General features: G+C 42.3%; 1 protein-coding gene across 5 annotated transcripts in view; it reads left to right on the forward strand.

The window, feature by feature from the left end:
- The window catches only part of hdac4 (histone deacetylase 4), a 119,663-nt gene extending 93,524 nt beyond the window's left edge, over positions 1-26,139 (forward strand). For all 5 annotated transcript variants that reach the window (XM_040027682.1, XM_040027681.1, XM_040027684.1 and 2 more), the window contains 12 exons: positions 386-488; positions 1,585-1,631; positions 4,748-4,855; positions 6,709-6,764; positions 6,953-7,040; positions 8,131-8,250; positions 8,346-8,443; positions 14,404-14,522; positions 15,245-15,378; positions 21,300-21,384; positions 21,571-21,712; positions 22,456-26,139. In XM_040027682.1, the coding sequence (XP_039883616.1) occupies positions 386-488; positions 1,585-1,631; positions 4,748-4,855; positions 6,709-6,764; positions 6,953-7,040; positions 8,131-8,250; positions 8,346-8,443; positions 14,404-14,522; positions 15,245-15,378; positions 21,300-21,384; positions 21,571-21,712; positions 22,456-22,495 (1,140 nt within the window). In that variant the 3' untranslated portion in view covers positions 22,496-26,139. The remainder of the gene's footprint in view (positions 1-385; positions 489-1,584; positions 1,632-4,747; positions 4,856-6,708; positions 6,765-6,952; positions 7,041-8,130; positions 8,251-8,345; positions 8,444-14,403; positions 14,523-15,244; positions 15,379-21,299; positions 21,385-21,570; positions 21,713-22,455) is intronic.
- The last annotated feature ends 928 nt before the right edge of the window (positions 26,140-27,067 follow it).

Genomic DNA, 27,067 nt, shown 5'->3' on the forward strand with positions numbered 1-27,067 from the left:
AACAGAAAAAAACCAGCACATTTGTTGTTGTGTCATTGGAAATTGTTTCATATATTAGTGTTTGTGTTATTTTCCCCTGACAGTGATGTTTTACCATTTTATTGCAGGTCGTTGTCGTAGCCAGAAGGAGGCAGTGTTAATGCACTTCTTTTGACGTTTGTCCTTATAGGTGAAAACTCTCACATTGAGGTTTCGAATATGATCTAATATTAAACTGACTCAGTGACAACACTGGGACGCCTTGTATATTATTTCTTCGGGCTAACAATATGATAAAACTTCTGCAGAACTCTGCTCTCCTATCCTGTTTTTGCGGGGAGTTTAAATGCGGAGCATGAAAAGCTAATCAGAAGTTGTGTATCTTTTTTTTCCTCTCTGTTTTCAGTGTATCCGTGGTAGGAAGGCCTCATTGGAGGAGTTGCAAACAGTCCACTCTGAAGCCCACGTCATGCTATATGGAACTAACCCGCTGCGGCAGAAACTAGACAGTAAGACATGCTTCCTCACACACATTCACAAACACACTTTTTCCAAGCGTGCACTGCTTCACCTCCTAGACTAGATTACTCATTAGTTTAGTCTAAAAAAATTGTGGATGCTTTAAGACTTACTGGGTTTTTGAGAATTGTAGAGTTTCATGCATTTATTCACAAGTCTGAAGTTGACCGCCTGACTCTGCAGGGTCCGTTTAAAGGAATCTGTTCTAATGCTTAAATCGTATCATAACTAAAGGTCCTTCTAATAAAGTCCTCAGAGGTGTTACGATAAGACAAGGACCAACTAGAGCTGCTAAACTAAAAGTCTCGCAGGCTGCTTAGTCACTTATGTCTGGCCTTAAAGTGCAGGTGTAGTGAAGTAGTCTGCATTATGTGAAAAAACCAAAGGGGCGAGCCCCAGTGGCGATCTTGGCTTTCATTCAGTGGAGGCATAAATTCCTCTTATTATTACTGCTCACACAGGAGTCTTACCAGATACTCCTGTGTGAGCTTCAGCGTACAAGTGGGATAGCCTACAGTAAGAGCTGGAGTAAAGGAATAAACCACAAAGGTGGCGGCTAATCAGGAATTAAAGTATTCACACTATATTAAATATCTGTTAGTGGTGTAGTGTTTAACTCTGGATTAGGATTATGTTAAGCAGTCAGATTTAATTTCAAAAGAAATTACAAATAATAAAGTAAGCTGATGTTGTTTTGTTTGAAAGGAAATTAAAAGTGTAAGCACACATTTGAAAAGAGTTGACTCGGGGTCAGTAACTACGTCAGCTTAGTTTGTTTTCAGACATGTCAGAAATGTGAAGTTTATTGATTTTCTTCTTCAGTGACAAACTGACCCCTCTCTGGTCAAATCTAGATTTTTTTTCCTGAAGAAGGCTTGATTGAGAGGTCAAGCAGATACTTTTTTTTCTCTTCACCTCACCTAATTAAAGCATGCCCTCGTGTACTATTGCTGTTAGATAAGGTCACAAAGTCAAATAGTTGGTTTTAAGGGTGTCTGTGAGTCTGCAGTGCAACCTCTTCCCTTAGTAACCTTTCACTTTTGCTTTCTTTCTTTCTAATTCTTCACTTCATTTCTTTCTCTTCAGGTTCAGTAAATCCCATGTTTGTGAGGTTGCCGTGTGGAGGCATAGGGGTAAGTCACTTACTCTGTTTGTTAATTCATGCTTAAGTCATCTTCCAAATATTCACTGTCTAATTAAGTATTTGTAATTTGCGCTCTTGATATTTCTTGGAAAAGGCCATTGTTAGTCATACTGGTTTATTCAGTGGAAAATTGTTGTAATAGACACTTGTGTTTTTACAACACTGTTAGTCTAATCAATACCCATCTGGCACAACTCCATCAGACTCTGGAACGAAGCAAATAAGCATAGTTTCAGCCTTATCAAATAGCAGTATAATAAGTGTCTCCTTCGCCCACTCATTCTGCCCCCTGCCTAAATAATGGTCCCATTTGTTCTCTTTGCACCAAACAAACACACACACACACACACACAGCCTTGACACACTAGCACGCAGATGCACACAAACACACACAAACACCACCCCTCAAGGACCAGAGGCAACAAAAGCTGTTGCTCGCCTTTCCGCCGTGTTAGTAATTGTAACCAGATGTTACGAGCTGTGTGTGTGTGTGTGTGTGTGTGTGTGTGTGGGGCAGGGGGTATGACTTTGTTTGTGTGCATTGCATAGTTTGTGTTTGGGGATTCTTGTGTGCTAAGGCAATGATTTCGATGGCTGCTTCATGTTGGAAGTGATAATGTATCTGAAAACTGATACATTGGAACAGTTGTGCACCTGTTTGTGTGTGTTTGTGTGTGTGTGTGTGTTTCCATGCTTTTTTTGTTGTTGTCTTCACAATATTGAGCATTTGAAAGGCTACATCATGCCTACCTTGCCACATACCTGATCTCTCTACATCGTTCCTCATCTCCTCATACCTCTGTTTCCTTTCTCCTCTTCTTGCCTCCTTTGGGGCCACCACTCCTGCTGCTGCAGTGGGAACAAGAAAAGCCGGAGTTCTGCGTTGCTCCGTTCTGCTCTTTATAATGGCAAATGGGACTAAATTGTTGTTTTCCTGTCATACACACACATACAAGTCTTACATACACACACTCACTCGCTTGCAGAGGAAGGGGGTTCAAATTAAGCTGTCAGCCTGTGGAGAACCATCATTCTGTCATACCAGCACGTTCCCGCTATTTTCTGCCTCTAACACACACACTCATTCACACTCACACACATGCACACACACACACACGCACCACTTCCCTTTCACTTTTCCCCGACGAGCTTGTGTCCCCCTCCAGGCTCGAGGCAAAACTAAACATCAACATGGGAAATAATAAAGCACTCGCGCTGCTTCAGAGCAGCATCTGTTTGCGCTCATTAACCTGACTTGTATATATGATTCAGTTTCCCATTCACTCACTCACTTGACTCTTGATTTGCTCGCTCGCTCAGTCATTGACTCGGCTACTACATACTGTCATCCACTTACACCGCGTTCCCCTCTCTTCACATTGGGTTCCATTAGTCACTCATCAACAATGCACTCCATACTTCCTCACTCCCCCCTTTTTTTAGTATCTTTAGTGTATGTTGAGCGCTCCACAGTTTCATTTCATGACAAATTCTTTCTTGGCGCAACTTTAAAAGAGCCCCTTTTCTTCTCCGTGGATGTTATTATGGAGTAATCATCCGGCCTTGATCAGTTTCGTCACTGGAGACCGGAGGAAAGGGGGGGGCGGCTGTCGACTCGCTCGGCTCGCTGACTGGTTGAAGGACCGAGGATCTGACTGGGTGGCTAAGGTTAATGTTCCACTCGGTCAGTTGACTGACTGAAAGGCCAGCGGCGTGGATGAAAGGGCGAGCGACTGGCAGGTTAAAGTTAACATATTCAAAGACCCCCAGGTTTACATCAGGAAAGCCTCGCTTAGAGCTCTGGCGTCGGCCGCTCTGCACATGTGTGCACGGTTCAAAACACACTGACACACAGGCCTTCACTTTCTTCTTTTCCTCAGCCAGCTTCTTCTCTCTGTGTTTATCGTGTGCTCCATCTGCCTGCAGTATCTGCCATGCCTGATGGAGGGTGTGTATATTATCCTGTGCGTGGCCCTCTGCGTACAATCAATCACACAGACTATTGTGGTCTGTTGGGCTTGTATGCATGTGTGTGTAGGTACTGTAGTGATTTGGGCTGGGGGGGGGCGCTGCCCGTGCTTCTGCATTAATCAGGCTTGACCACTGAATAGTTGCCCCGTGTCTAAGCATGCTCAAACACACACACGTCGGGTATTCATATCTTATGGGTATATCTAATTGACATAAAGCTTTCCCTATCCCCTCACCCTACCCCTAACCATGATATATGAATGCCTAACCCTTACCCTATACCTAACCATAACCCTATTGTAACCCTGTCACTAAAGCCACATTTTGAGTCTCAGAAATGCCTTCAGACTTGCAGGAACCAGGATTTTGGTCCTCACACGTATAGTAAACGTCCCTTTCTTGGTCCCCACAAAGATATGATCACACACACATGCACATTTTAGTCATTTAAAAAAAAAAAAAAACCTCATGTTCTATACCAAAAAAAATTATTTTTTTTTTAATTGGCCTTTTACAGTTTTTTTTTTTTTTTTTCTGTCGTGTAATATTTTAAGGCAGATAAATTATGGAATGTCTCTAAATATCTGTAAATGTAATGAGTGTTGTTTGCCTGAAAACCCCTCTATATGGTTTAACCTTAAAACTGACGTATAAACTGACGGCTTACTATAAATTTGCTGCTTAACCTGTTATTAAGGCTTTTGTGTTTTCATCATATTATACTTAAGTCTTTGATTGGTCTCTGGAGTGCGGAGTTACAGTGTCGTATCCTTACGGATCAAAGGGATTTTTAGAAAGTCTGTTGTGTTATACACAGCACGATGAATCCTCCAATTTTATGTAGTGTTCGTAGTGTTTCTCTCTATTGTTTTCCTCGCAGTGAATAAACTTTCCAGCCCTTCTTGCACCGCTGCAGACAAACTTTCAAAGAGTAACTTTGATGCTGTGAAATGACACAAGCTAAATGATTTCAAATGTGCTCAGTTTTACGACTTCTGCCCCACTCAAGTGCTGTCAGTAACACCAGCAAAAAATAGATAAGTGGAAAACAGTATGAAGTTGCACATTTTGGCTCCGTTTGAAAATGTTATTTAAACAATACAAGGCCTCATGTGTGTTTGTGTGTGTTGGCAGGTGGACAGCGACACCATTTGGAATGAAGTCCATTCATCCAGCGCAGCGCGTCTGGCTGTTGGCTCTGTGGTGGAGCTCGTCTTCAAAGTAGCATCGGGAGAACTGAAGGTTGGTTTGGATGCTCCGTGGAGTTCGATTAGTCATGGCTGTTTGCAGGGCTGCAGTGTATTTTTAGGCATTGGAGCACTTGTGGCCTTTAGGAGCGGGTAAATGTGCGTTAACCTTTAAATGCTATGTAACTCAAATGGACTCTGCAGTATAATTGGTCCCCTCCAACTTCGAGGGGTTTGATTTTAATATCCTTGTTAAGGTCTTACTGCTCTAGTCGATTTTCCACCTGAGTTCCAGTCACATAGGCTTACAGACAGAACAAGGCCCAGCGCAAAGAGAGCACTATATCAGGTCACCTCTAGTAATGTGCTATCCGGCCGTACTTCCAGACACCTTAAAAAAAAAAAAAAACAAGGAAAAAGTTCCAGAACCAACTTTCGCACCTCCCAGACAGACATCCCCACCCCATCACGCCTCTCCCCATCCCCGCCAGACTCGTGCGTCTGTGGCGGTGGCGGCTTGCTGTTTGAACCCAGCAGGGAGACCCGGTGCACACGCACCGCAAGCGCCAGCAGTCCCCATTAATAGGCCCCCTTTAGAAGTGTTGCACCAAAGCCACCTGCAGACCAGGTTAGCGTTAGCTTTGCACCAGTATAGCACACTATCTCGTGACGTTCTTCAGCAAGAAACAGTAGCACACCATGCTGATACCCAGCTGAGTTTTGGGTGGGGTTGCTAGCATCCTGCCATCATGTTGAGTGGGCATGAGTGATTGTGCATCACTTTGCACAATTAACAACAACACAGTTTAGTTTGAGTGATTTCCTGCTTAAAGTTTGCTGGTATTGACTTACCCTCAAATTAATGCTTGTATACACACACACACACACACACACCTACACACACACACGCATGCTTACACACATGCAGACGGTTCTCCGAGGATCCTTCATGGCCAAATGACCACATTCCACCTGCACCAACAACTCTATGAACTCCACAGAAAGCCATAAATCTACTGAAGGCACACATTCACACTCCCTCTCTCACACACACACACACACTTCTGTCTCTGCGGCTGCTACTTTCTGTTTCCCCCCACGTCTGTTTTAATTTAATTACTTTTTTCTTTGTATAGAGAAACTTCACTCACTCACATACATATGGTACCGTACAGAGTCCTTTAACCGTGTGTGGGGAAACCAGTAGAGGCAGTTGTCGCTACAGTAATCTTCCGGCTGGCTGCTAATCCGCTGCAGCTGACTCAACATCATTAGTCCAGTTTGCAATCGCTCTACATAAGCTCAAACATCTATCTAATGTCCCCACATTGCGCTGGGACCCTCCAAAAACAATTGCTTGGAGTCCTGCCTTGACAAAGCTCGCCTTAACAGACTCATTGTTCCCGTGAGGACACGCATGCACTTTCAGTGGGAGAAGCTAACATCTGTGTTCTTTAGAATACAGAAATAGATTTTAATACTTCTGAATGTATTTGTGTTCTTTCTGTTCATCGACACATTACTCGTCCTTACGGGGTAAATAGCGATGCTGGGAAAATAATGTGTTCGTTGTTATAGTCCAGTTGTGTTAGCATGCTTTTTAGGTTCATTTGTGATGAGTTGTAAGTATGAATGTGAGAGTGTGTGGTTATGCGTCACTCTGTGTTTGCCCTGTGATGGATTGGACACCTGTCCAGGGGACCACACGAGGGGCTAATTCAGCCTGTGTAGGCCCACTATCCCAAGCCCCCACGTTAAATAAGCAATTAAGAAACTGTCCAAGCGCAGTCTTTATGGATTTCCATGTGTGGGTTTTTGCATGCAGCAGTGGATTTGTGAAACTATTTTTTACTAGTCTTTTAAATGAAGTGAGCAGGCGTGTCATCTGTGATCTGTTTTTGCCGACAGAATGGCTTCGCTATCGTTCGACCCCCTGGACACCACGCTGAGGAGAGCACACCTATGTAAGTAATCCACACCTCATCTTACAAAGCTGTTTTCCTCTTACTTTAGTGTTTCTGTACTTTTTATACAGCACTTACTGCATGATGCAAATAATATTGCTTAAGCATGAGTATAAAATTTAAAATGTCATCATTTTGTTGCTGTCTTCTTCTCTCTTTTTTTTTTTTTTTTTTTGTTCAATCCTCAGGGGTTTCTGTTATTTTAACTCAGTCGCCATAGCAGCCAAGCTCCTGCAGCAGAGGCTCAATGTCAGTAAAATCCTCATCGTAGACTGGGTGAGTTTCTCAGTGGGATGTTTGTTACATGACAGCATACCTGTATGCACAGGTACAATATTAGACACGATGTGGCTCAAGGTTCTTGCACGGTAGACGTCTGCTCTCGCTTGAAGGACAAAGAGTTGAGAGAGAAACTGACAACGTGGGCTAGCTACTCTTTGTTTCTCTTTATGCTCGTGTTGCATCCCAGAATAATCCCTTCTGCATAACTACTTTTAAAATAATTTTTTATACCATAAAGTGTGAAAGAAAGAGACTGTCAGCTGACAAAGGCACAAACGTCTCACTAACTTCTATTAACAAAGAAAAGAAAATAGCTGCTAGATTTATGAGGCAGTAAAAATATAAAAATCCTCATTATGTTATCTGTTCCACTTGTTTTTAAATTGCGACGGGTTATGAACATAGCAGCCGCAAACTGAGCTCTTGTCTGGCTATTTGGGTCAGATACTATCCTTTTTTTCTTCACAGAGAAAAAAATAAAATTTATAAGAAGGTATGACGGAGCTTTTGTCGTGTCCAGGAGCGGTGCTGTTCAGTGGCATCCCTGGCTGGTCACGGCCATTCCCCAAAGCCTTTGAAGGGCCTTTTAATTTCCTCTCTGTCTGTCACAGGGGGACGCTGAGTGCAGGCTCATTGTCATGGCACTCGCCTCCAGCCGCCGGGACATTTTTAGAAATTGTGTACTGTAGCATTCATAGACATAGACAATGAAGTCATTTATAACTGACGCTTTTGGCAAAAGTGAGCAGCTGTTGAAGTCGAGTGTTTTATTGAATCGCGCTGAATCCTTTTGTGACATCGCAACAGGCTGGAAGGAGATGATATAGTCTGGCAGTATAGGACTCTCTCTCTGCATCAGTCAGCTGGTCCAAGTGGAGGTGCAGAGATTGATGGTCCCGTTTCTGTGAATCTCATTAATTTCCTCAAACCTATTCATCATAATCCGTCTTAATGACGAGGCAGTCTCTATGTGCCCCTGGTATTTGGTTTTTCTTTGACCGAAGAGATTTAAAGGATAATTACACTGAAAATATTATTATATGCATATTTTTTAATAACAATATGCCCATTATAATCTTTCCAGGATGTCCACCATGGCAATGGCACCCAGCAGGCCTTCTACGCTGACTCCAGTGTCCTTTACCTGTCCCTGCATCGTTACGATGATGGGAATTTCTTCCCGGGAAGTGGCGCACCCGATGAGGTAAAGACGACGAATGCTTTTAATAAACCTTTCAGACCCAGCCTTCGGTCAGCCCACACATAACAAACCCAGTCACGTGTGTTTGTGCTTCCTAGGTGGGCAGTGGAGCAGGTGAAGGTTTTAACGTGAACATGGCCTTTACTGGGGGACTGGACCCTCCTATGGGGGATGCAGAGTATCTAGCTGCATTCAGGTAAGACAGTGATGTCACTCACTGCAGTCTAACTCTTCCTGTCATAGCCTTGGAGTATGAAGTACAGTGTGTAACAAATTACCTGTTGGTAGCTGTTAAGAACTTATGGTGCTCACCCTTATCCCATCTGATTCCCGTTAGGCGCGCTCCTATAACTATACATGAGCTTCCACAGATACAGGCATGCACTCGGTGCAGACATGTACCTGTCTCTCATACATTTTTAGTTCACACAGCTGGAAAGGAGAAGGCCTGGATTGGTTCCAGCGCTCTTTGAAGATGAGTCCATGTTTGCAACTGTCTGTCCATCTGGCCCGAGCCCGACACATCAAACCAACAGGCCACTGGCTCATCGCGGCTTTAGGCACGCAATCCCCCGGAAGTACACCTTAGCTTCTTAATGCACCCCAGAACCCAGGGTGCTCTCGCTCCCCATCTCTCTCCTTTGTATTCTTCTCTCTCCTCCTCATCCTCCTCTTTCTACCCTGCTCTTTGCATCTGCGTTGATGACAGCCACGTAATGTATGTCATACTGCAGCTATTACTTATAATCTATGACTGAAGCCAGTAGCTGCTGCCTCATTCTCATTCCCTCTACCATCATAGACGTGCTACTCTCAGGAATTTATAAATAAATAAAACCACAAAAAGAGACTAGTAACCGTGCTCTGTATTAAATCACCTTTTAAATGTTAATGACTGTGTTGACAGTTGAGATGAGTATAACTGAGAGCTCTCCAATACTATGTATTTATATGTTTATTTGCGTTAGGAGGGGAAAGAATTAACCCTGCACACTCATTTCAAGTTTTAGAAATTCTTGAATAGTTCCAAAAATATAATCATGAAAACACAGTTAACTGAACCAAAGGGAACTTTCACTCAAACTCTGGCTTCCTGTAATTAAGAATTTGCCTCAGAAAATAGAGTTCACGCTTTTTTTTTTTTTTCTCATTTACAATTATTTAATATTTAATTTTACACTCTTAACGCACACTGGACTAAAAGTGTTGCTGTCATCTGGATCAACTTTTCTTATGCCCTTGTTTTGTGTGCGTTTGTCCTGGAGTGATGAACACAGATACGTGCATTTGCATATCAGCCTGTGCATGCTGAGGTTGTTAATGCGATTGCGATTCAGCCTTCTTTGCGTGAGGCAGAATAGGAGCTTGGTGTTCATGAACCTCAGGTCGTGTCACCATTAATTCCCAGAGGCTCCAGAGGTATTGGACAATTTATATGCCCCACGGGGGCACCAGCAAACCTGTGCTCAGGTCATAGATCTGTCACAAACGCACGCACACACACACACGCATGCATGCACTCATTGTCAAACAAATGCATCATGCCCTGATTCAAATTTGCATGATTGTGTGCAAAATGTGCACAGTGCAACAGATGTGCAAATGCACACCTTTCATATCTCTTTGCTCACACATCTACAACCCAAAATAAACACCTGGTGAACACAGTTGCTCTTTCACTCTTATTACTTGTGTGTTTTGGTCTTTTCCTTCCTCTCTCTGTCTTGAGGAGGGGATGCGTGCCTTGCAGCCAGTACCTTCCCATTCCTCCTCTGGCCTGTGCCACGTTGCATTTGCAGGGGATCAAGTCTGAGCCTCCAGAAAGCACAGAGAAAAAAGATAAGAAAATTGGCCCTAATGAAAACCAGAAGCACCGTCTCTTTCCCCGTCTCTCTCTCTCTCTTCCTCTCTCACCCCCATCCCACCCACCCCCCTCTTTTTGCCATGAACTTGGAAAGACGAGAGAGGAGGAGAATTAAATTTAATTCAAACCAGCTCTCCGCAGAGCCAGATGACAGGGCTTTGAAGTGTAAGTGTGCGTGTGTGAGTTTTTCGCTCTCTTATTCTCCCTCTTCTCCTGCTCTCCTGTTCATTTTTTATGAACGAAGGGGGGAAGCCTGCAGTTTAACCTTTTGCTTGCTGGTTTGACAAGTGCTGCTCCCTCTGAAGGGTCTTTCTTTCCTTTTTTTTTTCCCATGAGAATGAATTTCTCTGAGCTTTAAAGCTTACAAATATCTAATTTGGTGGCATTTTCATCTAGACCAGAGCCAGTCATCCTATACAAAATGATAGGATAGTAATACTTTTTTTTTTAATATATATATTCTGTACATGACAGTACTGCTTTTCATGTTACAAAGCTGAAGTACATGGGATCACAGGGCATAATCAAGATCTGGCAATGTATAAATTCAGGACTAGATTAATTACATACAGATGTGTAGTCCCGAGAGAGGAAGTTTTTCTTGGCTCAAAAAAATGACAGCTATGCCGAGACCTATTGCCGCGTTAACTTTTTCGAGTGTGCACATTTGATATCATGTTGGGTGACATGTGCCAAATACTAAAAGTGCTCACTGGAATCAGACAAGGAGAAATTACTTGGAGCAGAGTAAATGAAAAAGAGTGTGCATTATAAGGTTGAGCATGGTCAAGTCTTTTAAAGCGGTGCCAATCGAAGATATGTGTTCGCCTCCACAGATTTTACGCATGGAGATCTGTTCATACAGCTTAGGGAATGCTCCTCACTCTGTGGACGGGAGCTCCTTCTCTCTGAAAAGACTGAGAAAATACCCCCAGTGATGTCACCAGGCTTATTCTGGCTTGCAGAAACAGGAAGTGTAGGATTCGTTGTTTTCAAGCTCCGCTGCATCTATTTTGAGTATTCTTATTAAAGCCATCTCATAGCGGCGCTTAGTGCTGAAGTGCAACAGCCATTCAGCATTCCTTTGTGCTCTCTGTGCATGCAGACTCAGCTGCACCTGTTGCTAGGTAAGCCAAACAATGCTAAACAAAAGTTTAGACCACATAGCTGTCAAGTAATTGCATTTGTAGTTAAATGTAACTGGGAGACAGCCAGCAGTGGTTTAGATTTCAGCCTCTTTGGTCAGGATGTCCCATCGCTTACGGCTCAGTCGTAAACTCTCCCCTCCCTTAATTAACAAAAAGTCTTTTTCATCTCAGCGTGCATAGCCTCTGATTCACGCACAATTAGCCCTTCTCAAAACCACTTACTTCCCTCTCTGCCAGCCTGGTAATTGATCACTGTGGCTTTTTATTTGTTTAAATGTCAGGATATTATTTCAGTGGAGTGGGGTGTGGAACTGTCGACACCAGCAGTTTTCAGCATTGTGACCAGAACTAGTTGCTGTCTGTGCTCAAGGTTGGAGGGGAGAGGGTGGAGGAGCCCTTGGTGGTTGAGGCATATCCTCGGCAGTCAAGGTTTCCCACCAAGTCGTGTGTCAGGCCACATAAGCGTCTGTGGCAGGCTTCTTTTAGTGTGGGGTCTTTATGGCCCCCAAATGTTAATGGGCCAAGGCTGTATGCTTAAATAAATGTAGCAGTTAGTCAGAGGGTTTAGCAGAAGTCCTTTTTAATTTAACATAAATCCAAACATAATTATCTGTGTTGCTCGTGTACACGTTTGTGTTGTTTACGGCTGTCTGACTTGAAGTATATGAAAGGCTGGAAAACGGCAAAAAAAAGATGCAGTATGTCACGTCTTTCGCCTCATTCATCCACTCTTCATTTATGTCTTTACTCGATTAAGTTCACTTTGTTTTTCATCCTATTCGGCCTGACGTTTTCATCTGAAACGCTGCCAGCTGCACGATAGCGCACAGTGACGCTCACACTCTGCGTATACTTACTGTCTGGGACTCCCAAAAACCTCCCAGTGCTACCTCCCACCTCTCCCTCAGACAGCTGTGTGTATGTAGGAGTGTTGTGTTGTGGTGGGGGGTGGGGTGTGCACAGCTAAGGGTTATAATTTGGTGGTGAGCAAGAGATGGAAAAACCTGCGGCCTACGGAGCTCAGGGCACGCTGTTCACCCACAGCTGGCAAACCAACACCGTGTTCCTGAGGTCAGCAAAGTACAGGGGACCTACAACGAAACCCTGTGGTACTCCATCAGTCACAGACCTCACTAAAACGCTACTTGCCCAAATATCCCAGGCCCCAGAAAAATTGTTGTGCCATGCCAGAGGTTCCACAGCGAATGACAGAGACACTTGTTTTGCCATCTGGGAAGTCCTATTTATGAACTCAGTTAGACATTGTAAATTATGCTAAACCAGAATGCTATGTCACATGATACGTCTGTGCCCCTCCTGTTATTACTAGTTCGAGGATTGATTATTACAGGTTCATAACTTATGGAAACCCCATAAACATCTAAAGTTTTCACTTCTTAAAAGTTGTGTTATTGTTATTTTGTGATAGGACGACAAAAAAAAGTTAAATATAAACAGCTCTAATCTTATTTTATCTAATCTGCTTGGTCAAAAACCCTTTCTTCAAAACAAGGTCATCCTATAAACCGACTGGATTTTCCAGCCACAGCTTGCAGTGAATCATTCCGCACTATTCCACTGTTGATTTGATTTCTGTGTATGACACATTGCACACAAGCAGTCAGATGAAGGTTGTACACAAGCAGCCCTCATTCACCACACCCATCCAGTCTTAGTTATCCTCCGTACTTAACACGCATACACATATGCAATTATATCTGTCCTTCCGTTTTTCCTTTTTACTTAAGGTTCATGCGGTTCATTGCACTAAATTTCCAAAACTTCCACTTCAAACATTTATGTGGCAGTTTTCCTTACCACACACGTACTGTACAAACAAACTGATTAGTTGGATGTTTGCTTTGAAAACCATGAAATGGAGAAAAATGCCCGTTTAGAAATTAAAAAAAAAAAAAATACTGCAATTCATTGACAGTGCGAGTGAATTGTAGCATCCCCAGAGTGGAAGAAAGCAACATCACGAGGGCACTAAGAACACTGAAGCCATTTCTTAGTATATTGATTTTATAGCAGTCCTTGTTACTCTTCTTTTAGCCATCAGAGCTAACACAATACTGATGCAAAGCCATATAGCAGTCCATATATGCCTAAAGACGATGGCAGTTATTAACATAGTTTTCAGCAGCTCTACATACTATTATCATCACTTTGTCCTTCAGATCAGTCCATCGATCTCAAAGCAGAGGTCAAATCTGACATGATACTTTAAGTCTATATATGGTACTTTCTATAAGCTGCCAATTTATAATAATTTTTGTCAATTTTCAAACAATAAATCATCAAATTAACCTTGAAGACCTTGGTAGATCTAACCCAAATTTTAATGGATTATAAACATGACTACAAAGTTCAACCTTCCGAGCTATCGTGTTTAATAACCTTGGCTGAGGTAATCGTTATTTGGTATTTATAAGTCTGTCAGTCCTGAGTTTGTTGATGTGAGCACTTTGGTTTTTGTGCTTCTTTAATGTCCACGTATGCTTTGTTGTGAGTTCCTTATCCTTTGACACAGTTTCATGTATTGGAAATATGGCAGTGGGAAAAACGAACTGTTTATATTCACATGGGACAGCTTTTAATAGTGTTATAATTTAATCTTGAAATCTCAGGCTTGGTGGTTTTGATTCTCCTTTTGGTGGTTTGAGCTGCATTTCTTTCTAATCTAAAGTATTTGCTGTATTTAATGCATTTTTTTTTTTAAAAATACATGTTTCATACAGTAAGAGCAGCCCGGTCACCCTGTCATTTAGATCAAATATTAACCATATGTGGCAGTTCAAGAATATCCGGTTGCAAGAATGCCAGTGAAATGTAGTGTGACACTTTTTATAGCCTTGCTTGAAAAATATAATATAATAGTGAGAATTTTCCACAAGGCTGTGTGACAAAATCTAACCTCACTTATCGCCAAGATTTTGTGATGTTTTTGAGAAACACTAGACTTTAAAATTACTTTTGGTTTCTGGCCTTCCTGTGTGGGGCAGCAAGCCAAATAAGAAGCATGCATGCAGATGCTGATGTGTAAGGTCGAAATATAGACATCAGAAGCTGAAAACCTTTGACTGACTGAGATTTAACTAAAGTGTTTTTACGGATACATTACGTTGCCTGTTGTTTCTCCAGGACGGTGGTCATGCCTATTGCCAATGAGTTTGCCCCTGATATGGTTCTGGTATCTTCTGGCTTTGATGCAGTAGATGGACATGCCCCACCGCTGGGAGGATACAAACTGACAGCCAAATGTAAGTGCTGATTCAAACTGTCCATTTCATTTCTTCTAAATCTGTTTTTTTCTTTTTCCCATGAGCTGAATCATATATGCACATCTTAAGGCGTGCACCACGTCACTCGTGCCGTATGCTGTGTGATGCTACACTGCTTTCAATGCTAGGAAAGACTCAAAAACATAAACTCGCCCCTTTTGTGTGCAGTGTGCATATCTGACTTACATATTCAGATAGAGACCCTGGCGTGACAGCAAAGAGCTTTTCTAAAACCATCCAGCAGATCTCAAATAAGAGCTAGGGGTCTTTGTTGTCAAAGAGGGGGGGTTATGGGTGGGTTAAAGAGGATTGCAGGAAGAGGGGATATGGTAGAATTTAGGGGGACTAAAGTATGGCTGAATACATATATAAGAACGCCCCTCATCCTGAGAGGAAAAACATCAAAGGCTGTGACCAAGACTAAACGCAAAGCCACATTTATTAAAATTAAACCTGGCTTATATTAGGGCTTGTTTTTTGCCCCCCAGTAAATCCACAGTGCACTCGCTTTCTCTTTTCCTCTGTGATGCATTCACCCTTTCCTTCATCCACGCTCCAGCCGCTTTTTTTTTTTTCTTTGATCAATATCCAGGAAGGAAGTTAGAGGCTGAATACCATTTCATTCTTCTTCTTTCTTTCTTTTCCTGCTCTTTCTCTCTCCCTCCCTTTGCCATTTCTGCTGTGATTTCCTGTCTGTCCAGGCTTTGGCTACCTGACCAGGCAGCTGATGGGTCTGGCAGGCGGTCGGCTGGTGCTTGCCTTGGAGGGGGGTCACGACCTCACAGCCATATGTGATGCCTCTGAAGCCTGCATCTCTGCTCTGCTTGGCAATGAGGTAAGATGTGCAGAGAGAGAAGGAGAGAGTACTTTAAATATTTGTCAAGTATTGTCAAACTGTTCTTGATCAGCACATTAAAGATGACCGTTTGCCTGTGTCAGCTGATATGTGATGATATGTGAGCACTCATATAATTCTTGCACTGGAGTTTGAGCTCCAGTGCAAGTAGGCGGTTCAGTAACACTGCAGACTTTTTGTGTACACTTTAAATGAATGACGCTAAAACAAAAAGTGTTACAAATGAATCGCTGAGCGATGATTTCGGTTCTTGATTTGCTGTTACAATGTTTTAGGATTCAATATTTAAGTGTTTGTCATGTATTTTCTTACATCGCACATAACAGCAGTGTTTTGGTTCATAGTCCCTGCTGAAGGATGAACCTGTTTTCAAAAATATTTTATTACTACACCACAAGTTTGTACAATTCTGCAACAACAGCAGGCTGATTTTTATTTTTAACTCATCCAAGCCCAAGCTCTTCACATTTTCTTCATCTACCCCACCACTCAGACAGGAAGTGAGCACCAAACACACACACACATACGTCAGAGGGAGGATTTCCAGGCAGAAGGTTAATTGTAGAGTGTGTAGGTTGTGGAGTGGAGCAGCTCTGTGATTCATGGCTACCCACAGATTTCTTCTAGCTGGTGTCTGATTCATTGCAAAGGAACCAGCGAACTGCGGTTTCAAGTGGAGATTCTTGAGAGACACTTTACATCGAGGATTAATATCCAGACTGACATATATTAACATTTATTTTAAAAATGGAACAATCTAAACTGGAGTCTTTGCCACACGCACAGGCTCAGATCGTTGTCATTGGAGTTGTTTCTGTTCCTGCTAAAACCGTCATCTTCTGCAGTATTAGCAGTATAGAGCACCTTGAAATACAAATACATCATACCATGTGATGTAACAGTGTATTGATGCAGTGTTATTAACATTTTCCTCGGGACACTTTAATGCAAAATACTAAAAAGCAATAATAATTAAAAATGTACTTTTATTTTAAAAACTCTAAACAAAGCCTGCATGAAAAACAAAATAAAAATGGCGTTTCTAAAAAGAATCGTAAAGTGCATCGTGAGCACGCTGGCGATGTTTTAACCGCTGACTAAACAGATCAAAGAAAGCTTCCAGCTCATGGGAAATGGCTAAACTTGGAGGCTAAATGTAATAACTTGCCTCTCTGTACCTGCATTTTGCCCACCAATGACTTGAAGCTGCAGTACATAGCACTGCCATTACATCTGTTAAAGCTTCAGGAATTCAAGGACACTTCAGAAGGGCGGATGCTTTTTGCTGTCACGAAGGTTTGTGCTCATGACTTCCAGCTTGAAGGACACTTTCGTTACTCACAGTACCGCCCTGAAGCAAAAATAATATTTTAGGCCAGGGGCTTTGCTTCTAAGGTTTCAGCCGCCTGTAGAGCACCAGTCTCAGCAGGGGTTTGGAGGAGGTACCTGGACGAGTGCCATGGGGAGCTGAAAATTCGAAAATAGGCAGGAGGCAGGGAGCGTCAATTGCCTCGGCTCTGCAGGGCATCCCTCTCACCCGGGGCCCTGTCATTGATACACATCTGAAAGTGGTTACCCTCACACCTCTGCAAGCAGGGTCAGCCTTGGTCTTGGAATCCGATAATAAAAGGAAATGGAGCAATCATTTGAAGTCGGGAGGGAGGAAGCTATTGTTATTAAGACGTGTGTAAGTATTGTTGTACCTGTGCAGGTCTTCAGAGTCTTTTTCAATAAACCTGGCCACTATATACAAGTCCCAACAACTTGGCTTCATCTTTAATTTAAAAAACAAAATCTTGAATAATGATTTTAAATATATATATATATATATATATATGGCAGGAGCCTGACAGGACATGTTGTACAGAAGGCCTTACTGGCATGTGTTGAATGGGCAGACTGGTTTGAGTAAAGTTGTGAAGAACACAATGATGTTTTTCCCTTTCAAAGATAGAACTAGAGTTTGCATGACCAACTCCGGCTGGCTCTTTGGCAGCAAGTGATGTCAGCTGTTTGAACAAAGGCAGATCACACGGTTGTTTGGTGCTTTGATAGCTGATAGCAAAGAAGAAAAAGTAGACTAAAATGTCCCTGATCGGATCAAAACAGCAGGAAGCAAGTGTTTCTAACGTAATCTCAGCAAACGTTTCTGTAATGGACAAGGAATGTTGATGGAAAACGTCGGTGGGGGATGGAGCTGGAGGGAAAGGATGGTGGCCTGTTTTCTTGTTTTGTTTTTCTGTCCTGGTAATGGCAAAAACAAAGTTTAGGAACAGTGAAGCCTTGCCAACCTTTGGGTCCAAGGCCAGCTGGGCATCAAATGAATAACAGAATAAATCCTTTTTTTTTGAATGACTGAGTACTTTCGTTCTCTTTCTTTGAGACTGTTTCAGTTTGTGCATGTGTGCGTGTTGGAGGGGTGGACTGAGGCTGGTCAGCTGTGCATTTGTTTATGTTGCTTCGAGCTGCCGGGGAGGGGCGAGGGGTTTGTCTGCAGGTATCATGAACCCAATACACGACTATAACTGAAACACCGTTCATGCTGTTGGTGCTCTTTAGTTGACCATCATGGACTGGGAGGTAATGCGCAGGTACTGCAAAAGACTCTGTATGTTATACATCATCTTCTCTTCCCCTGTGTCTCGTACTTTCTGTGTTTTACTCGAACTTGTGTGAGAGTTCTAGCCATACTTTCTTTGGCAGGTTAAGACAAGCTTTGCTATAATGAGTATTGGGTTTCTTTTGAAAGCAGCTCAAATTAGCTGGTGGGAAGAGTTAGGGAAGAAAATTGCTGAATGGACTTTACAGGCTCTTTTATTCAGTCTCACTGCTGTAATGCATAATGCTGAAGTTTCTCTAGTTAAATAGCTCATGAATGATGCATTGGCAGCTCCACTAGTCAACTCTGAACTCTGGACTAATTGATGATTGCTCACAAACAGATGTTGGCCCAGCTCGAACCACGGTTGTTAGCAATTATTTGATAAACAACTGGCTAATATGCTAATTGTTACCAGCTGTCAATGAGGTTATTTTGTGCATTTACACTCCAGTTACAGTAAGACGCTCGACTTCACCTGTCCCCCTCTTTGGATCTGACTGTTCCCCCACTAGAGCAAGGCTAACCCACACCTTTATTCCAAAAAAAGGTGGCCTGCTTTGCACAGTGCACATCATTTCCTTGTTTACTTAGCATAACATAATCAACTGGTTTTAGCGACCGCCGACACATGCACACATACACAACAGTAAACAATGGATGCCTTGTGCACTTTTTCTTTGTTGAACAAGTGGAATTCCTCCTCTTTCCACTGTTTTGGTTTCAGCCTCTCTTAGGAATGTTTTTACCGGGCCACGTTCCTTTCGCTCAGCTCATGGCTTTCCATGGTGTCTCAGTTCCTTTGGGCTGGAGTTTTTGTATTTTGGACCGCTGTGTCACAGAGCGATGCAGACCTCCTCAGAGATTATTCAAACCATCATTCTCTCGCACTTATCTATCAAAGACTGCGACACATTTATAATGACACCAAGATCCAGACATCCGGCCAAGGCCAGTACAACCAACTCAAATAAGCAGAATTACCATCACAGAGGATGTCCTGGAGAAAGTTGGGCTTGTGTTAGAGTACGCTTGCATATCTGTATGTGTGTGTATATGTGCGTTTGCCACACCTGCTGGGTGGGGCCCCTGGACTACCCTGACAAGAGCCATTAAAGTTTATAAGCGTGAGGCCCAGCTGTCAATCAAGCTGACAGACTGCCCCTATCCAACTCTGCTCTGACGTGAACCTCACGAAACCCCAGAGAACCCCTGACCTCGCTCTGACAGGGAGCTGACGCACGCTGGATTTGCACGGGCTGGGTAGTTCTGGGCTGGAACTGGCTTGGGTTATGGTGGGTAGATGGTGGCTGTAGCCTGGAGGTTGGAGGAGTTAGTTTTGACTAAAAGATTAATGATTTCAGTCTACAGACTTGGAAATTTTGAGATGGGATAATAAGCACTGCTGTTTCCTTCTCCGCCACAACTAAAGTAATGTTACACCACTTTTAAGGAGCAGAGCTGCATACGACTCGGGTCATTTCATGTGCTTCTCTCCCTCGTTTCTTTGTCCAGTCAGTTAAATGACATTTGAAATTACAGTATCACATAAATGTGATTTCATTTCTGTGAAATGGCAACACCAGAGAAAAAATCCAGACATTTATTCCGAGTTCAGCTCCGTTGAAGAGGCGGGATATGAAGGAGAGCCGGCTGACACGGGTTGACGCGTACGTCGTTGCCAGACTAAATGCGGCGCTGAAGAACTGAACCTTCTCCGGTAATTGAGCTCCATGGCTGTCGATTATTGAGTGCAGCAGCTCGTTCTCGTAGCTGGGCCTCACTGCTGTACCTATAACGGCAGCGAGGCAGATCTGTCACTGAATCTTAGGTTAGTGTTGAGGAAAGGTGTATTTTAACCCTAAATTGAAGCAAGCCGTGAATTAAAATGAAATAAGAAGTGAACGGAAAGGAAACAAAGAGGTGACTGAAAACCATCAGCAAGGTCCCGAACGGCCCTTTGGTCCGTTGAGGGTTTTGTTTGGATTTAAACAGTATGGAAAAGTAAGGCCGGCTTTGACTTATTTCATAGATAAATAGTTGGAGTTGATGGATGGTCATTAAGCTTTAGGAAGCTTAATGACCGTCCATTGTTACTGTATGTTACTCTGGATGAAAGTGTTGGCCAAATATTAAATAGGCCAATGAAAATATTGTGCTAAAACTGTGTGCGCGTGTGTGTGCGCGTGTGTGTGTGTGTGCGCGACCTCTGTCCATTCTTCATTGCATGATGTAGCCTGTCGTGCCACAGTAGGATTAAAGTATCCCTCTCCCCAGACTGCCTTTTCCCTCTTCCCTCTGAACTCCTCCCACACACTATTTGTTTTAATTATAAGAAAACTTCCAGCCTCGGCCAAGCGAGACCAACCGACAATGACTTTTTCCTCTTCTCTCTGGCATTCTGCTCACAAATCTCAGGCCAAACTGTTTTTCTTTCTCTCCGTGTCTCTCTTTACATGATTCTCAGTCGGTGCTTTATTCCGTTGGGGTTATGACTGAGCAGAAAAGGGATGCATGTTGTCTGTGGTGGAATGTGGAGCTGAATGAGCCTATTTGACAAAATGGGATGAGAAAGTGTCGTATGTGCAGTTAGCCAAAAGGGAAATTGAATCATTCGGGGTTGGGAATGCACTTTGGGGAATAGCCCCGTTTTCTGTGTGTTGCGGTTGGAGCTGAGCTCTCCGAGGATTGCATTTTTCGTGCGTGCACGTGTGTGCCAGTGCGAGCGCTTGGGTGAACTGGCAGTTTCTGCTTTAATGCATCTGTTGCACTAGCATGTGTCCTCGGAGTGGGACGCTGTACAAAGCACGCATTGTCGATTGTGTCAAAGAGTAGCAGAGCTGCCGATGAGTGGGAGGTGGTGTGCATCTGCAGGCCTATTTTCTATTGTGTCAGCAGCTCAAACTTGCTCCCCACCTCTTGGATTGACTCAACTGTGGGCCGTGGGCCACGATCAAAAACGATCCCTTAAACCTGGAGGGACTCGCATTAGTTCAAGTGAAGTTTTGGAGGGAGGCTTCTGAACAGCTGTCAGTCACATTTATAGAAAGGCCTATCTCGCCATATGCAACTCACCAGAAGAAACGCTGTGATACATTTAAAGCGCTTAACCGATGTTCCCAGTAGACATAGCTTCATCGCCAAGTTAGAGCAGTTTTATTTCAGCAAAGGTGCCATAAGTAGTCTGACAGATGACTCTTCTGATGGTTCAGCGCTGATACTGTAAAAATGTGCATGTTTTTCTTTTGATAGACAAAAACATTTCATGCTTAATTTTTCTATCGTTTTCTGTTCCTTTCAGTTGGACCCCATTCCCGATGAGGTGCTGCAGCAGAGACCAAATGCGAATGCGGTACGGTCTATGGAGAAAGTAATCGAATTTCACAGTGAGTAGATCTTTTACATTTTTTTTCCTGCTGGCATTAGAAATAATAATTAGGTGTAACTAGCTTCCCTAAGGGTAAGTCAGGTAGTTGGTAAGCAAAGCTTCTAAATGCTAAACTTCACATTCAAACCCAGTTAGCGGAACATATTATATCTCTGCACACACTCTATCTGCATTTCGTTATTAGGTAAATACTGGTGCTCACTGCAACGTTCTGCCTCCTCGCTGGGTTATTCTTTGAGTGAGGCCCTCAAGCGTGAAGCAGAGGAAGCTGAAACTGTTTCTGCCATGGCCTCATTGTCTGTTGCAAACAAGCACGTTGGAAAGAGGTAAGTTGATTGTCGTCATTTACAGTCACTGGTTTACATTAGTGTACATTTGGCTCAGGAGGTAAAGCAGGTCATCACGATACCGCAACACCAGAGCCAGAGTTACCCCCGAAGAAGCTTTGCTTGTTTAGAGGGATTGCCAAGAAAACGCCTAAAGTTAGGCTTACAAAGTTGCTTCTGAATAACAGAAGGTGTTTGCCCATAATGCACAGCACCTTGTTTAATGAAAACAAACACGGCACATCAGCACAAACACCTCACACCAAGTTGTTTTTCAGTCAGAGGACATTGGGAATCTTGTAGTCAGAATTAAATGTGAGGCTACAGTAAAACCGTTGCCCCGACTGGGCCAGGACACAACAATGATCCCAAGCACAATGGGATTGCTGAAAAAGTGCAGTGGCCCAGTCAAAGTCCAAAGTGATTGAAGTGCTGCTGTGAGAGATAAATGAATCAATGAATGACTGCGAATCTAAAAAAAAAACTGAAGCAAAGCTGCAAAGAAGAGTGAGCCAAAATTCCTTCACGATGTGAGAGAAGGAAAAAGTCAAACAGAAAGTGATAACTTCTAGTTGTTGCTTCAACACGCTACTGAATCCTGTGAAAACTTTCTTTTACAGGACTCTTTCAATGCAGCCTTTTCCTGCTGTAACATTATATGTTGTATTTGTTGTGAATTAGTTGAAACAGTTTTAAGCATCTGTTACTTCTCCTTTGTTCATAGTGTTATCTTTTTTTCACAGGGCTGAAGAGGAACCGATGGAAGAGGAAGCTCCTATGTAAAGAAACATCCACGACCTTTTTGATCACTCACACTCGTCTGTGGCATTTTATCGTGACAAAAATGGACCACTGAAGATGAGCGACCCTTTTGCTGATCAGCGGTGCACTGAGCAATCAGCATAAACGCGTTGCATTGCATTGCACTTAAAGACTTTTGGATATACGATTGTTTCAGCTATCCCGTAATGACAACCTCCAGTGCCAGTGCTTTTAAAACACTAGACAGACATACTTTTGATTGCCAGTGAGAACCATGCAGAGGACCTACAGTCATCTACTCTTCGTGTAATTCTGCTCTGTCCCTGCTTTATCTTCGTCTCTTCGCTTTCGTGAAGACCACCATAGCTATTGTGATTGTTACTCTGGACTAAAGATGGGTTCTTGCTCTTTCCAGATATCTAAACGAGAGGGAAAAAACGTCAGTTTTCCATGTTGTTGAAGGTTACAGATGAGAAAGGTCACAAACCTGTTAGAGTAAAAGACATTTGTGCCTTTCCCCCCACCCCGTCTAAACTTGGTGGAATTTTTTTGAACTCCACTGGAAGAGTTTTGCCTTAAAAATAGTTTTGGGACTGAGGCCTCTTCTCCCCAAGCCCTCACACATTTCTATCCTGGCAAGACATCCACTGCCTGCATGTTGTTGGCACATAGACTGAAGGACTTTGGCATGTTTACCTATAATTCCCTGCAACCAGCCTACTGTCTCTGCCCCCACCTTTTCCCCTCATTTTCAGTGTCAGCTTGGAAGGTAGTTCCCAGCCACAAGTTGGAGGTGGCTCCTTTAAAAAGGAAATTAAGAGTTGGAATTGTATCGTTTAATCACATAGGCACCAGTTCTTCTTCGTCAGAGAAAGATATACGTAGCATGCACTTTACTGGAGCACTTGGACTTATGAAAGATAGAATCCTGTTTATATCGTATGTAGTAGTTACATAAAAATGAAGCCAAAGCATGACAGATTATTGTCTCTGTAGATTATAACCACTTACCGCCCCACACATATAACAACGACTGAGCAGTGTCGGTATTTACATTAGAATTTGTCTCACTTTTTCAGACATTTGCCGAATGGAAATAAACGAATCTCACATGGGCTCATTTGTTGAACCAGCCCTCTCTTTAAGACAAGGACCATACCACCTGGGATTTTCCAGAGGGGTGTTCTGGAGCTTTCTCAGCTGGCCTAACATCTTTCGATCCTTTCGATCAAGAACATCTGCTTTGCAAATGTCAGGTGATACGAGGCAGGTGTGAATGTTTCTGCCTCTTCGTTTTCAATAAAGCACAAACTGTTCTCTCTATATTTTTTTAATAGTATGCAAACATTTTTAGGTGTTCTGCATTATAAAATGCAGTCCTCTTTTTGACAGCCCTTGGCTCAAATGCACATATTTGAGCTTTAAATAGCACATGTAGCTCAGCCTGTCCTCCTGGATTCTGAATCGTTTCGTTAGGCCGGGTCTCGTTACTAATCTGAGCATCAAATCTTTTTGAATCAGCATTTTTTATATGTTATAATATTTTAGAAGACAAGATGTAAAATTTTCCTGCTCTGACTTTTTTGAAGTCAAGCCCATGATATAGCTCCCAGTCGCTCTGCACCACACACACAGCCAGCAGCTAGGTCGTAGTAGTTTAATTTAATAATTAAACAGTCCCAGTTTAGGACTATAGTGGCCCCTCTGATCAACATGCTAACTTCCTTCCAGCTTGTGTTTGGCCCTCTGGGCAACTACCTTCTGCTGCCTTTATTTGACCTAAAAACTAATCGTGTCTTTAATGTCGTTTTTAAGTGAACAGGAAACGGAGCGCTGTGGTATTTACTGTTATTTACTGTACATAGGACACTGATCTCCTGAGTATTCCTGCCACACACATTCACTATTTTTGTGGTTTGTTTTCCTCTCTTTCGCTTTTTTCTGCTTTTGAGCTCTAGTGACTTATTTTTGTACAATTTTCCTGTTGTTTTGTGCGTGTTGTCCACTCTCTGTTTCTCTGTTATGTTGTAAAGCTGACATACTTCACAGCAGGTGAGGGTTCAGACTCTGTTTTTAGTGGACGTTACATGAGTACGTTTTCTGGGTTCAGGGTTTTTGCGGGAGCGTTGGGATTCAAATGTTTCTACTTTGTATAATGATGGACAATTGTGTATTTACTGTCTGTTCATAGTAGATTTATATATAAAAAGAAATGAGTATATTATATATCTATACATTACAAAATGCTACGATCTTGTTTTTGAAGTTGGTATTGAAAAACAATACTTTCCGTGGGTCTTAGTTACAGTTGGCCCTTTTTAGGGTGTTACTGAAGGCACCTTCTGCTGTTGATCATGTGTTGAGCAGCGTCTTTCTGGCTGTTTTTTGTCTCTCAGCAGTAATGACTTTTTTGTTGTCTGTTTTGTTTATTTCATTAGTTACCCCATTGGTACCATAACACTGTTACAGTAGGTGTGCAGTCGCCCTCTGCTCAGCCTTGCATTTTAATGCACATATTTGTCAGATTCCATACCTTTTCTTTCTCGTGCAGATGTTCTTGCGCGCATATCTTGCCTGGCATCTGTTAAGTTTCAGTATTTCAAGAAATTTGAGTCTTTTTTTTTTTTTTTTTGTTCCTCTTTGTTAAAGATTATCATCTGACGTATTTGAAAGAATAGGAAGAATAGCGAGGGCGGATTAGAATTGGAACACAGCCATTGCTTTTTCCCCCTGTGTTAAATCACCACGACGGGCCTTGCAAATGGTTTTGTATGATCAACGTTTATTTCCTTATCAGGCCAAGTATGCTTAGTTTTTAATTTAAATTAACATTTTTCAAGTTCACAGCTGAAGTCTCATCAGCTTTGGTATGCAAGTTATGTTTCTGTATCTAAAAATCGCAGTTTGATCACAGTAACAGCCAAGCAGGACCGAGGTATCGATGCCTTAAAAAAAAACAGGAAAAAACACGTTTGATTTTCTTTTTTGGGGGGGGAATTTCAATCAGACGTACAAGAAATAAATTTGCTTATTTTAACTGAATGTATTTAGCAGAGATCTTCCCTCTCCTTACTAATGCACCACTAATGTCTTTAAGTCTCGAATCCTTTCCGTAACTTTTGTAGTTGAGATATGGATATGGTAGATTGTTTCCACCATCATCTTTTTTTTAGTAAATTTCTAAAGATAATGTCTATACCAATACAGTTTGCATTAAATCGTGCATAAAGTAAATTCTGCCAAAACAAAACCTCTGGTCTGGTTGCAGCAGGGCATCTTTTATTATCATTTTTTAGCTTTTTCTGTACATTCCCTTTTTATGAGACACACATTGTTTTCTCCTCCTTTGTAGATGTTGGCCAGCTTCTTTGTGTGTGTGATACTTGCGTACTTTCATAGTCGGGATATGAAAATGCATATAATCGGGCTATCCTGAATATGACCTCAGCTGGGATATGCTGACATCTCGGCTCATTTTAACACACTTGAAGAGATGCCTTTCAGTAACCCAGCCCAGAACATTCCCAGAACCTTTGCACAACAGTGCCAGTCATGGCTTTTCTTCTGTTTAATGCTTTCGTTTCTCAAACGCTGCCAAAACTAGCACTGTCTGGCTACTCTGGCCATCTGTCTTCACTGTTAGTCTTAAAACAATGTCCAGTAACCAAAAAGAAAAAAGCAGCATTCCATTTTGGTGTAATTTCCATTTATTATAAGGTAAATCTTTTTTTTTTTTTTTTAACCCTCGCAGGTCTGAGAGCTGTCTTGTTTCTGTAGATGCCCCGGTCTGACCCCACGCAGCTCCTCCTCTTTTCTCCCTGCATGATCCGTCTGTCTGCATGCATTACCTGTCTGTCTGTCCCCTGCCACACACCAGCACAAGGGATCAAGCACTGAAGGACTTTCACTGTATCCAACCTATTTTTATCTCTTTGCTTCTCTTTCTGTTTCTAATATGGAGGAATTTGGGTGCTTTCCATGTTGTGCTTTCACCTGTAGCGAACGAATCATCAAACCTGGCAGACTTAAGTTGAATAAGTCACAAAAAGAAATAGTATCAAGCACAGACAATAGATTTTATTGTATTTATGTAGAAAATAAATTGTTTGGTGGGATGCTTTGTAAACTATAAGACCAGAATGGACTGTCTTCTTTTTTTTTTTTTTTCCCCAAACCAGGCGAGATGTGACTTTGGAGGATTTTCAGAAGATATTTGTGTTTTCAGTCACGTCTGAACTCATCAAAGGGCTCCATCCAGACGCCAGGTCATTGTTACAGTTGTCCATTCCAGTAAATAAGCCAGTTATCTCTTTGACCACTGTGGTTCAGAAACAAACAGTTCTAGGTTTACATATGTATAAAATGCATATTCTTTTTTTTTTTTATCAGTTATGTTTTTGACTTGTTCCACCATTGTTACAAAAATAGTACATTTTTCTCGGGAACCTTTGCTCTAACATGTTGTCTTTGACATGTACATTATAAAGTATTGTTTTGAAAAAAAAAAAACCTCAATGTGTGTTTTTATGCTTTTACTGTTTGCTGTAATTTCGAAGAAAAAACATGAAGGCAGACGTTCAGGATGTGTCCTCA

This window comes from Simochromis diagramma, unplaced genomic scaffold (assembly GCF_900408965.1).
Source record: "Simochromis diagramma unplaced genomic scaffold, fSimDia1.1 OVJJ01000343.1, whole genome shotgun sequence".
In the NCBI taxonomy this organism is placed as follows: Eukaryota; Metazoa; Chordata; class Actinopteri; order Cichliformes; family Cichlidae; genus Simochromis; species Simochromis diagramma.